Source organism: Syngnathus floridae, chromosome 20 (assembly GCF_059516105.1).
Source record: "Syngnathus floridae isolate MCC-2025c chromosome 20, RoL_Sflo_1.0, whole genome shotgun sequence".
Taxonomy (NCBI): domain Eukaryota; kingdom Metazoa; phylum Chordata; class Actinopteri; order Syngnathiformes; family Syngnathidae; genus Syngnathus; species Syngnathus floridae.
This window is the reverse complement of record NC_142432.1, coordinates 4,798,883-4,812,718: the sequence shown is the minus strand read 5'-3', so window position 1 is coordinate 4,812,718 and position 13,836 is coordinate 4,798,883. Positions and strand designations below refer to the sequence as shown.

Here is a 13,836-nt window from a genome sequence, read left to right as displayed (position 1 = left end):
TGAGTGAGTGTGAGTGAGTGAGTAATTGAGTGTGAGTGAGTGAGTTAGGGTTAGGATTAGGGTTTGTGGTTAGGGTTAGGGTTAGGGTTAGGGTTAGAGTGAGTGAGTGAGTGAGTGAGTGAGTGAGTGAGTGAGTGAGTGTGAGTGAGTGAGTGGGTTAGGGTTAGGGTTTGGGGTTAGGGTGAGTGAGTGTGAGAGTGAGTGAGTGAGTGAGTGTGAGTGTAAGTGAGTGAGTGAGTGAGTGAGTGAGTGAGTGAGTGAGTGAGTGAGTGAGTGAGTGAGTGAGTCTGACTGAGTGAGTGAGTGAGTAAGTTAGGGTTAGGGTTAGGGTGAGTGAGTGAGTGAGTGAGTGAATGAGTGAGAGTGAGTGAGTGAGTGAGTGAGTGAGTGAATGAGAGTGAGTGAGTGAGTGAGTGAGTTAGGGTTAGGGTTTGGGGTTAGGGTTAGGGTGAGTGCGTGAGTGAGTGAGTTAGGGTTAGGGTTTGGGGTTAGGGTTAGGGTGAGTGAGTGAGTGAGTGAGTGAATGAGTGAGAGTGAGTGAGTGAGTGAGTGAATGAGTGAGAGTGAGTGAGTGAGTGAGTGAGTGAGTTAGGGTTAGGGTTAGGGTTTGGGGTTAGGGTTAGGGTTAGAGTGAGTGAGTGAGTGAGTAGTTGAGTGTGAGTGAGTGAGTGAGTTAGTTAGGGTTAGGGTTTGTGGTTAGGGTTAGGGGTTAGGGTTAGAGTGAGTGAGTGAGTGAGTGAGTGAGTGAGTAATTGAGTGTGAGTGAGTGAGTTAGGGTTAGGGTTAGGGTTTGTGGTTAGGGTTAGGGTTAGAGTGAGTGAGTGAGTTAGTGTGAGTGAGTGAGTGAGTGAGTGAGTGATTGAGTGAGAGAGTTAGGGTTAGGGTTAGGGTTTGTGGTGAGGGTTAGGGTTAGAGTGAGTGAGTGAGTGAGTGAGTGAGCGAGTGAGTGAGTGAGTAATTGAGTGTGAGTGAGTGAGTGAGTTAGGGTTAGGGTTTGTGGTGAGGGTTAGGGTTAGGGTGAGTGAGTGAGTGAGTGAGTGAGTGAGTGAGTAATTGAGTGTGAGTGAGTGAGTGAGTTAGGGTTAGGGTTAGGGTTTGTGGTTAGGGTTAGGGTTAGAGTGAGTGAGTGAGTGAGTGAGTGTGAGTGAGTGAGTGAGTGAGTTAGGGTTAGGGTTAGGGTTAGGGTTAGGGTTTGGGGTTTAGGGTTAGGGTTAGGGTGAGTGAGTGAGTGTGAGTGAGTGAGTGAGTGAGTTAGGGTTAGGGTTAGGGTTAGGGTTTGTGGTTAGGGTTAGGGTTAGAGTGAGTGAGTGAGTGAGTGAGTGAGTGAGTGAGTGTGAGTGAGTGAGTGAGTGAGTGAGTTAGGGTTAGGGTTAGGGTTTGGGGTTAGGGTTAGGGTTAGAGTGAGTGAGTGAGTGAGTGAGTAGTTGAGTGTGAGTGAGTGAGTGAGTGAGTTAGGGTTAGGGTTTGTGGTTAGCGTCAGGGGTTAGGGTTAGAGTGAGTGAGTGAGTGAGTGAGTGAGTGAGTGAGTGAGTGAGTAATTGAGTGTGAGTGAGTGAGTTAGGGTTAGGGTTAGGGTTTGTGGTTAGGGTTAGGGTTAGAGTGAGTGAGTGAGTGAGTTAGTGTGAGTGAGTGAGTGAGTGAGTGATTGAGTGAGTGAGTTAGGGTTAGGGTTAGGGTTTTGGGTTAGGGTTAGAGTGAGTGAGTGAGTGAGTGAGTGAGTGAGTGAGTAATTGAGTGTGAGTGAGTGAGTGAGTTAGGGTTAGGGTTAGGGTTTGTGGTGAGGGTTAGGGTTAGAGTGAGTGAGTGAGTGAGTGAGTGAGCGAGTGAGTGAGTGAGTAATTGAGTGTGAGTGAGTGAGTGAGTTAGGGTTAGGGTTAGGGTTTGTGGTGAGGGTTAGGGTTAGAGTGAGTGAGTGAGTGAGTGAGTGAGTGAGTGAGTGAGTAATTGAGTGTGAGTGAGTGAGTGAGTGAGTGAGTTAGGGTTAGGGTTAGGGTTTGTGGTTAGGGTTAGGGTTAGAGTGAGTGAGTGAGTGAGTGAGTGTGAGTGAGTGAGTGAGTTAGGGTTAGGGTTAGGGTTAGGGTTAGGGTTTGGGGTTTAGGGTTAGGGTTAGGGTTAGGGTGAGTGAGTGAGTGTGAGTGAGTGAGTGAGTTAGGGTTAGGGTTAGGGTTAGGGTTAGGGTTTGTGGTTAGGTTTAGGGTTAGAGTGAGTGAGTGAGTGAGTGAGTGAGTGTGAGTGAGTGAGTGAGTGAGTTAGGGTTAGGGTTAGGGTTTGGGGTTTAGGGTTAGGGTTAGGGTTAGGGTTAGGGTTAGGGTGAGTGAGTGAGTGTGAGTGAGTGAGTGAGTGAGTGAGAGAGTGAGTGAGTGAGTTCTTTTAAAAAAAAATGGTAACACTTGTTTTTTTTTTAAACTACCATGTATGGTAATTTTTTTTTTTTTCAAAAAAAAAAAAAAGAAAAAAACTACCATGTAACGCTTTTTTTTTTTTTTAAACTACCATGTATGGTAGTTTTTTGTTTTTTCTTTCCAAAAAAAAGCGTTTTCATTTTTTTTCAAAAAAACAAAAAAAACCCTACAATACATGGTAGTTTTAAAAAAAAGTGTTACCACTTTTTTTTAAAAAAAACTACCATGGTAGTTTTTTTCTTTTTTTTTTTTTTTTTTTGAAAAAAAAAAAAAACTACCATACATGGTAGTTTAAAAAAAAAAAAAAGTGTTACCATTTTTTTTTTTAAAAAAAACTACCATACATGGTAGTTTTTTTCTTCTTTTTTTTTTTTGGGAAAAAAACAAACAAACTACCATACATGGTAGTTTAAAAAAAAAAAAAAGTGTTACCATTTTTTTTTTTTAAAAAACTACCATACATGGTAGTTGTTTTCTTCTTTTTTTTTGAAAAAAACAAACAAACTACCATACATGGTAGTTTAAAAAAAAAAATTACAGTGTTACCATTTTTTTAAAAAAAAAAACTACCATACATGGTAGTTTTTTTCTTTTTTTTTTTGGGGAAAAAAAAAAAACTACCATACATGGTAGTTTAAAAAAAAAACAAGTGTTACCATTTTTTTTAAAAAAAAACTCACTCACTCACTCACTCACTCACTCACTCACTCACTCACTCACTCACTCACTCACTCACTCTAACCCTAACCCTAACCACTAACCCTCACTCACTCACTCACTCACTCACTCACTCACTCACTCACTCACTCACTCACTCACTCACTCACTCACTCACTCACTCACTCACTCACACTAACCCTAACCCTAACCCCTGACTCACCCACTCACTCACTCACTCACTCACTCACTCACTCACTCACTCACTCACTCACTCACTCACTCACTCACTCACTCACCCTAACCCTAACCCTAACCCTAACCCTCACTCACTCATTCACTCACTCATTCACTCACTCATTCACTCACTCACTCACTCACTCACTCACTCACTCACTCACTCACTCACTCACTCACTCACTCACTCACCCTAACCCTCACTCACTCACTCACTCACTCACTCACTCACTCACTCACTCACTCACTCACTCACTCACTCACTCACTCACTCTAACCCTAACCCTAACCCTAACCCTAACCACTAACCCTAACTCACTCACTCACTCACTCACTCACTCACTCACTCACTCACTCACTCACTCACTCACTCACTCACTCACTCACTCTAACCCTAACCCTAACCACTAACCCTAACTCACTCACTCACTCACTCACTCACTCACTCACTCACTCACTCACTCACTCTAACCCTAACCCCAAACCCTCACTCACTCACTCACTCACTCACTCACTCACTCACTCACTCACTCACTCACTCACTCACTCACTCACTCACTCACTCACTCACTCACTCTAACCCTAACCCTAACCCTAACCACTAACCCTAACTCACTCACTCACTCACTCACTCACTCACTCACTCACTCACTCACTCACTCACTCACTCACTCACTCACTCTAACCCTAACCACAAACCCTAACCCTAACTCACTCACACTCACTCACTCACTCACTCACTCACTCACTCACTCACTCACTCACTCACTCACTCACTCACTCACTCACTCTAACCCTAACCCTAACCCTAACCACTAACCCTAACTCACTCACTCACTCACTCACTCACTCACTCACTCACTCACTCACTCACTCACTCACTCACTCACTCACTCACTCACCCTAACCCTAACCCTAACCCTCACTCACTCACTCACTCACTCACTCACTCACTCACTCACTCACTCACTCACTCACTCACTCACTCACTCACTCACCCTAACCCTAACTCACTCACTCACTCACTCACTCACTCACTCACTCACTCACTCACTCACTCACTCACTCACTCACTCACTCACTCACTCACTCACTCACTCTAACCCTAACCCTAACCACTAACCCTAACTCACTCACTCACTCACTCACTCACTCACTCACTCACTCACTCACTCACTCACTCACTCACTCACACTAACCCTAACCCCTAACTCACCCACTCACTCACTCACTCACTCACTCACTCACTCACTCACTCACTCACTCACTCACTCACTCACTCACTCACTCACTCACCCTAACCCTAACCCTAACCCTAACTCACTCACTCACTCACTCACTCACTCACTCACTCACTCACTCACTCACTCACTCACTCACCCTAACCCTAACTCACTCACTCACTCACTCACTCACTCACTCACTCACTCACTCACTCACACACACTCACTCACACTCACTCACTCACTTACACTCACTTACACTCACTCACACTCACTGACACTCACTGACACTCACTCACTCACTCACTCACTCACTCACTCACTCACTCACTCACTCACTCACTCACTCACTCACTCACTCACTCACTCACACACACTCACTCACACTCACTCACTCACTTACACTCACTTACACTCACTCACACTCACTGACACTCACTGACACTCACTCACTCACTCACTCACTCACTCACTCACTCACTCACTCACTCACTCACTCACTCACTCACTCACTCACTCACTCACTCACTGACTGACACTCACTGACACTCACTCTCACTCACTCTCACTCACTCTCACTCACTCTCACTCACTCACTGACACTCACTCACTCACTCACTCTCACTCACTCACTCACTCACTCACTCACTCACTCACTCACTCACTCACTCACTCACTCACTCACTCACTCACTCACTCACTCACTCACTCACTCACTCACTCACTCAAACCCTAACCACAAACCCTAACTCACTCACTCACACTCAATTATTCACTCACTCACTCACTCACTCACTCACTCACTCACTCACTCACTCACTCACTCACTCACTCACTCACTCACTCACTCACTCACTCACTCACTCACCCCCAGACCCACACAGTTATGTTGCTTAAAGCCACTAAAAATACTGAACATTATCCACAATGAACAAGCCTTTATTGCATATCTAATTTATGACTGCATTTTTTTTGGGTCACATTAAAAAAGAGAGCAAAGAATATATAGTCACAGAAGATGCAGAGCATATTGAGATTTAGGCATAATCCGTACAACATATAACGTACCTGTGATGAAGGTGTAAGTTGCCAGTATGTTGCTAAGCAATGGCATCTCCTTGGAGACCACCATCACAGCTGGTGCTCTCTGTGGTCTGTGTACTCATCACTTCAGAGGGAGTTGATCTTATTGGAATCTTCTTCCGTCCTCATACTCATCTCTTCATAACAGGAAGAAATAACAGAAGACAAAGAGAGAATAGTTTCAAAGCATTTTAGAAGCACAAATTTACTGGACACATCATCTTTTCTATTTTTATCTATTTATTTTTCTATTTTTATCTATTTACATTTTTTTATTTTGATCTATTTATCAATTTCCTTTTCAATTTTTATCTATTCAAACAATTTACTTTTCTATTTTTATCTATTTCATCATTTTACTTTTTTATTTACTTTTCTATTTTGATTTATTTGATCTATTGACTTTTCTATTTTGATCTATTTTATTTATTTACTCTTCTATCTTTATCTATTTTATCTATTTACTTTTTTTTATCTATTTACTTTTCTATTTTGACCTATTTTATTTATTCACTTAGACACAAGGCGCATCCAAGGCGGTCCCCGCATCGTCCAGAAGCATCCAAGGCAGTCCCGGCGTCGTCCAGGCGCATCCAAACCGGTCTCGGGGTCATCCAAGGGGCATCCAAGGTGGTCCCGGCGTCGTCCAGGCGCATCCAAGGCGCATCCAAGGCGCATCCAAGGCAGTCCCAGTGTTCTCCAGGCGCAACCAAGGCGGTCCCGGCGTCGTCCAGGCGCATCCAAAGCACATCCAAGCCGCATCAAACGTTCATGTTCACGTTCGTACATATATAAATAAATGAATAAGATATAATAAGTGTCACAATGTCGTGGTTTTATTCACATATACAGTACAAACATTCACTTTTTTAATTACTCACTGAAGTGCATTTTAAAGACCTTAGCAGCAATTCTTTCTATACTGTAAATGTACAACATCATCATTAAACATTTGAGGATCTCTGTCAACATCTCATATCTGGTTTTACATATGTACAGTTGCAGGTAGAATATTGCCATTCAGACATAAATTCAAATTATTTGAGGGTTAGGGAAAATAATGGTCAAGTCTGTCTGTGATGAATGCAGTTGACACACAGATGACAAATAAAAGTTTATTGAACTATATGAGATGAAAATGCATTGATGAAATTCAGGGTGCTCTCATTCATTCAAAAGACTTACGCAATAGTCATTTAAAGTCATGGTCGACCATATTTGATAATCTATATGAGCTCCAACGCAAGAGCTGTATTAAATATCAGGGACACCTTGCCAACTATAACCACAATCTTCCAAAAACACAATATCTTTAAGAAAACATACTTCTTGAGTCAGTTCTTGTACTGCATCACTTTGTCTCTTATATAATATTTGACAGTGTGCCAGGAATTGTCTTGATAATTAAGGGACGAATGTTTTTTTCCACGATAACCTCAATAGTATCCTTAAATTTATTGAACCGGGCACAATAATCTTTGCATTTGTATCGGATCTCATGAGATGATGCATGATCGTAAAGGGGTACGTGTTCAAGTTTTATTTGTGTAAATCTGTGCTGGCTCACATGTTGACTTGATGTTCTCCAACTATGAAAGTTTTCTCTTCCCAGCTGAGGGAGCATGGAGCATAGAAAGATAGCAAGGAATCACCACAAGATGTCACTCTCACTGCTTCCATGTTATTTACAGGCCATGTTTGGATTTTCATCCAGTTCTTGTTTTTTTTTTTTTCTTTTGCATAGGTACTCTCACATTCGCAAAACATCCATAATTGATTAATTGAGGACTGAGTATGAAATGTAAACACATGCAAGTGTGTAGTTTGTCCTGTGACTGACCTGCAACAAGTCCAAAAAAGTTAATGCATGTTATTTAAAACTACATGTTAAAGCTTTTTTATTTTTTTAAATAAAAAGTAGTGGTTTGGTGCCACTATATGCAATCTTGGTGTGACAGAAGCACGTTTCAAAACTTTTTTCCAAATATGTGCTCACTGGAGAAAATCTAATTGCTTGAGTGCCATCTTGTGGAACTACTATGCAGAAGTGGAGCCTGTGGTTTTTAATAGAAAAGTAGCGCTTTGCCGCTATCAAATTTGCCGTTGAAGCCCATAATATGATTAATACTCTTCCCCATTATTTAAACATGATCATAGATGTAGAGAATCAGGTCAACAAGGCCCCGATTGAGAAGGTGGATCCAGGTCAGAAAAGAAAAAGGGTGAGGAGATATATTAAGTATGAACGAGTTGAACCAAAAAGCCGCTCCCTCCATCATCAGCTTCACCCGCACTTAGGAAAGCGGTAATGGCCACATTCGTGTACTTCTTCTCCCGACCCAGTGGGGTGTATTAACCTGTCGTCGTGTCGTGTTAAACTGCGCTGCGTTTGAAAGGCGAGGCTGCTGTGAAGATTGACAAGAAGCGGAGCGGTGGAGGGAGGGGGCGAGGGAGACAAAGGAAGTGGCGAGAAAAAGGGCGAAGTCAGAGGCGGAGGACGAACGTTGAAAAAGGTGAGCACGGGTCGCTTGAGATGGCATTGAATTGTGTCTCCACCTTTTTTTTCCCTCACTCACTCTTTCTTTTCCTCTATCGCCCATCACCATGACAGGGCCAATAATTGGACGTGGTCCTCTCTCTCTCTTTCTTTTCCTTTCCTCTGTCTCTTTCGCTCTCTCCCATGGCTTTGCTCCTCAGCGGGAGCCTCGGGGCCCGGAAATAGCTGATGACAAGATAGCGGCTGCCTTTCATTTAGCTCAAGGTTACTCCACCCGTCTTTGACAGACGCCACACCTGAGGGGGGGTGGACACATATGTGTGTAAGCGTGTTTAAAGGACACATAGGATAAAAAAAAAAAAAAAAACCACACAATCCCTTTTATTTCCTGTCGTCTAGTTGAGCTTCCGGTTTTTGTATTGAGCCGTGGAATGGATGTGTGGGTAACAAAACACACAATGTTTGCAAAGAGCATGACCCCAAGCTCACCCTAAAAAAATAAAAGTTCACACAGAAACACACACTCCTAACTCAGTCCGATAGCAAGAATTGCTCCTGCTCAGGTGGTTTCTTCACCCAGGTGCCCAGGCCCGTTTCTTGCAGTGACCTGAACCACTGCTGCTTGACTGTCTGGTAAGAGCGTGCCGCCATCTTGGCCTGGCAGTAAAGCAGCTGGCCGTCCTCCGAGCAGGACGCGGGGATCCCCAGCTGGCAAAGACGAGAGAGGACAAAAGAGACGTGATGATGGCTTCCATCAGTACCAAATAATTTGTATTATACACAACTTATGGTTGGGGGGTCTACATTCCGCAGCGAAATACTGTTGGATCAATTTTACCTAAATGACAAAATGGGCTGAAAGGTTAAAGGTTGCGGCGATGGAGTGAGGGAAGATGACGAGCAAAACAAACCGAATGAGCTGGCACAAATGCATTTAGGAGGGGTAGCGGGAGAGGTGGGGGGGGTTCGGGGCCTTCAACAGCTGTGTAATCTCTCCCATTTAAATTTCACAAGCAATTGAACATTCTCTGCGCTTTCTGTGCATTACTATCGTCGCGAGGGGAAACAATGAAGATCAGCGTAGAGACAAAGAGGGGGGGGGAGTAAGAATGGGAAAGTTTCTTCTGGAGATTAGTGTGACTGCTCTTGCGTGGCCCTTATATGCACCGTGCAGAGAAGGTTAGGGGAGGGGAGGGGGGGGGCATGGAGTAGTTCTCCAAATAATTATCGTTTCATAGTCATTATACTTTAACGGCGACCATTTGGTGATGAAGCCGCTGTCTGTTACATAAAGTTTCAGAATGGAAATGAGAGTGCAGCAAGGTCTGCTGTTAAAGATCCAAAGTGGCAGCTTGCGATAAGCTGCAAACACAGCACACGCTGGCGGGTCAACGCATTTATCGACTGGAGAAAGACAAATGTGTTGTGCTTTTTTTTTTTTGTGTGTGTTTGGATGGAAATAGGCTACTTCATGTTTTGATTGGATGAAATGTTGTAATGCCATAAGATTGACATGATCATCATTAACTAACCCTAACCCTAACCCTAACCCATGACAATCTTGAATCAAGTAAACTTCAGGGGAGAAACAAAATGAAAACTATGTGCGTGTCGGAGATGTGCTCTCTGGTGTCGTGTTTGCCGGCTGACATTGCAACAAGGGCATCTTGATGGTCCACCTGTGTTCTTTGCGCAATGACCTTACCACCATTATTACTATACACACGGGCAACCTCTCCTTTGTTGAACTAAAACATTACACAATAGTTGAACTTATCCAAAATCGGATTTTACCGACTGAAATTGCTGAACACATTATCAGGTTTCAGAGAAGTGTTATCTTCAGTTTGCCGTGAGTCGCTCACAATGGAATTCTAACCTTGAGGGAACATTTGCCAGCGAAATGTTCCATGTGAGTAAAACAAATCAATGTTGGCTGATCCACAGCGGAGACAAGAGGGTAAAGTTGCAGCTGTAAAAATAGACTATTCAACACACTAGAACAGGGGTGTCAAACTCTTTTTTTTTCGTGGTCCGCATTGTAGTCATAGCTTCTTTCGGAGGGCCATTATGACTGTCAACCCAAATAAATGAGCACCTCATATTATATACAGTAAAAGCTACAAAATAAACTGACAAATAACTAGTTTTCAAATCAGATGAGTAAAAACTGGTCAAATATTTAAAAAAATAAGATATTAAAAGTGAAGACAATTTGCAATTCTAGTAATGACACACAAATTTGATGCACAATTTGTCTTCAGGGGCCACATAAAATGATGTGGCGGGCCGTATCTGGTGTCATTGAGTTTGACACCTGTGATTTAAACTCTAGATTGAAACCCTAACACTTGTATGAACCCTAGTTTGAAACCCTGACCCTAGCTTTAAACCCTACTTTGAAACTGTAACCCTCGCTTTAAACCCTACTTTGAAACCGTAACCCTAGCTTTAAATCCTACTTTGAAACCCTAACCCGAGTATGAAACCGTACTTTGAAGCCCTAACCCTAGCTTTAAACCCTACTTTGAAACCCTAACTCTTGTATGAACCCCAGTTTGAAACCCTAACCCTAGCTTTAAAGCCTACTTTGAAACTGTAACCCTAGCTTTAAACCCTACTTTGAAACCGTAACCCTAGCTTTAAACCCTACTTTGAAACCCGAACTCTAGTATGAAACCCTACTATGAAACCCTAACCCACGTTTGAAACCCTAACCATAGCTTTAAACCCATGTTTGAAACCCTAACCCTAGCTTTAAAGCCTACTTTGAAACCTTAACTCTCGTATTTATTGACAACTCTTCTTAAGGCCCATTATTTAAACCAACAGTGCCAACTATAGGGGTCAACCGATCCAACAAGTGGTTCATGAAGCAAATTTGAAGCTTCATTTCACCATCTAAGCACAAAATGGTAAAAATACATTTTCAGTCCCCACCTTGCTGTAAAGTCTGTTCCAGCGTGAGAACAGCATGTGTTTGCAGAGGCGTGAAGGCATCCCTGAGTCACGTCTCCGTCCCGTGGCGGTGTTGACCACCTCCAACTGCGCGTCGCCCAACGTCCAGTTGACACTCACGCACAAGGCCTTCCCTGAATGCTGATACTCGGCACAGCTTAACCCTGCAGGAGAACCAAGACTTGACTAAACCTCTTGAAAGTGACATTGATGCTAATTTCTCTTTTAATTTGTGCAACAGAAAACGTGAATACTTTGAAATGTGTTTCAATGACTTTAAATCATGTGGGAGTGTTAAAACTATTTTTTCTCTTTATCATGGCTTTTCAACTATTCATGTTTCCAACATATCACCAACAATACACAGGGTTGACTGTATTTGTTTGCTGTTATGAAATCCCGAGTATAGATTTACAAGGCTTTAACACGACTCTAGCTTCAGGCTACAACATAACAAATGAAGAGGATCTGAACAGTCCCTGAACGCACCGATTCTCCCAGAGGCTACTACAACTTTACAGCTGCTTGAAATTGTATGGCTGTGTATATAAACCTTAAGAACTGCGCAGAGACTGAGAAGGAAATGTGATAACAAGAGGTATTCAAGTGTAAACATGCATACGGTTATCAGTGACAAGTAAATGTTGCCAGATTTATGCTGAAATAGGATTTAAATCCCAGAGATGAAAGAGATTCTGGTAAAATAAAAAATCTCTGCATCATTGGGTCACATGTTACATTGGTCTTTCTTGATGGTGCATTGTGATTGGTTTGTTTATTTTGAACATTAAAAGAAATACAAGAAAATGTAAAAAATACAGAAAATGATAATACAATAGAACATAAAAAAAAGAAAAAATGATATTGCATTATAATTTTCCCTTTATAGTAAATTGGTATAGGATTTGTTGTGTCTTTCTTGTCTGAACATTAAATCAATGTTCATGAAATGAATCAAATGGGGTTCATGAACATTAAAAGAAAGACAAGAAAAAAATAAAAAATACAGAAAATGATAATACAATAGAACATAAAAAAAGAAAAAATGATATTGCATTATAATTTTCCCTTTATAGTAAATTGGTATAAGATTTGTTGTGTCTTTCTTGTCTGCTCTCTTTGGCTCTCCAGCCACCATTCTTTGTCTCTGTGTTGTAAATAAACATTTGCAGTTCGGGTCCACCTGTCTTGAAGATCATTTGCCTATCATCATTATTCTCAGTTGCTCTTCTTTTGGACCTGGAATGAACTGCCTGCTGCAGCAACAATCCTCACTGTGTATTATTACCCGTCTCCTCTCCTTTTTTTTTTTTCTGACGCACTCCTTTGTACAAAAGAGGCGCTCTATCCATCTTGCCTTTACCCTCCCCTCCCCTTTTTTCGAACCATTCATGGCTCATTGGATCCCTTCAATGGACTCCACTCCTCTCTGTCTGTAATAGCCAATTTCATTTTTCTTCCCCTGATGGAAGACTTGATCGGTGTCTCGCTCCGGGAGAGACGATGCACGGCAGACATGAAAGAGGCGAGAATTAGTGTGTTTAGTTATGAGACGTGTGTCAGTACAACACACACAGAACTGTGGGTTAATATCTGAAGCTGCTGGTAGAGCTTCGTAGAAGACAAATTCACACACACGGAATTTGGTCTCAGTTACAGCAAACAGTGTGGAAAAAATGAAAATGGTAGGTTCGGGAAAAACAAAAGCGTCAATCAATATTTGATGTAATGGATGTCATTAGTCTGTGCAAATAACGTTGTCGTTTGTCATATTCCATATAAATGCTCTTTTTCCTTTATTTACTTTCTGCCCTCGTGATTCCCATTTTCTTGGTGACTACCCAAATGTTGTCAGATAAAGACTGTGATTACATTGATTTAGTGAAGGGCCATCTTGACTCTCTGTTCATGCTTCTCATGTCCCTCTTTGTCCACCTTTCCTAACCCTCAATCGACTGCTGCAGCTACTTGAGATACGGCAGACAACGATCGGACATGTACAAAGAGATCGTGATCATCAAGTGTTGGATTGTGCAATACTATAAAATAAAACAACATAATTTTTTTGTTTATATTACATTTCCTCTAAATAAAACAGCTATTTAACTCATCGAACTAAATTAATTGTTGTTGGGATGAATTTTGGCAATATACAGGACTGTCTCAGAAAATTTGAATATTGTGATAAAGTTTTTTATTTTCTGTAATGCAATTAAAAAAAAATGCCATATATTCTGGATTCATTACAAATCAGCTGAAATATTGCAAGCTTTTTATTAATTTAATTTTGGTTTTTTTAATTGCATTACAGAAAATAAAGAACTTTATCACAATATTCTAGACAGTCCTGTAATATCAAAAATTACAGAGCTCAAAATGATTCTACATATAGAAAACAACAGATAGAATGAAATAAAAATCGGATTTTTTGAAAGACTAATGGATCATATTTTTTGTGTAAACATGTTTTTATCCAAAACATCCATAGAAAGAGCTGCCCTACATTGCATGTGCAAATTACTCAGGGAGTAGCCTAGATTAAAAGTGATGGTTGATGCAATATCTACAAACCATGTGTCATTCACAAGCTCTTCCAGCATTCAGCTTCACTACAAATGAAATTGTCGGGTCTCAGTGGAATCTCAGAAGCAGATTTGTTTGTTTGGCTGCCACAATGACACTGTTGCGTTGGACAGCGAGATGAGTTTATGTGTCTGTGCGTGTGATGTTTGCATGTTGTGGTTCATTTGGCACAAAGTTGACAGATCTGGAATCTGAT

General features: G+C 41.7%; 1 protein-coding gene across 5 annotated transcripts in view; it reads right to left on the bottom strand.

The window, feature by feature from the left end:
* Positions 1-6,416: 6,416 nt before the first annotated feature.
* The window catches only part of adarb2 (adenosine deaminase RNA specific B2 (inactive)), a 184,964-nt gene continuing 177,544 nt past the window's right edge, over positions 6,417-13,836 (bottom strand). For all 5 annotated transcript variants that reach the window (XM_088363947.1, XM_088363951.1, XM_088363948.1 and 2 more), the window contains 2 exons: positions 11,040-11,221; positions 6,417-8,807 (listed from right to left, as the gene is read on the bottom strand). In XM_088363947.1, coding sequence (XP_088220073.1) covers positions 8,631-8,807; positions 11,040-11,221 — 359 coding nt within the window. In that variant the 3' untranslated portion in view covers positions 6,417-8,630. The remainder of the gene's footprint in view (positions 8,808-11,039; positions 11,222-13,836) is intronic.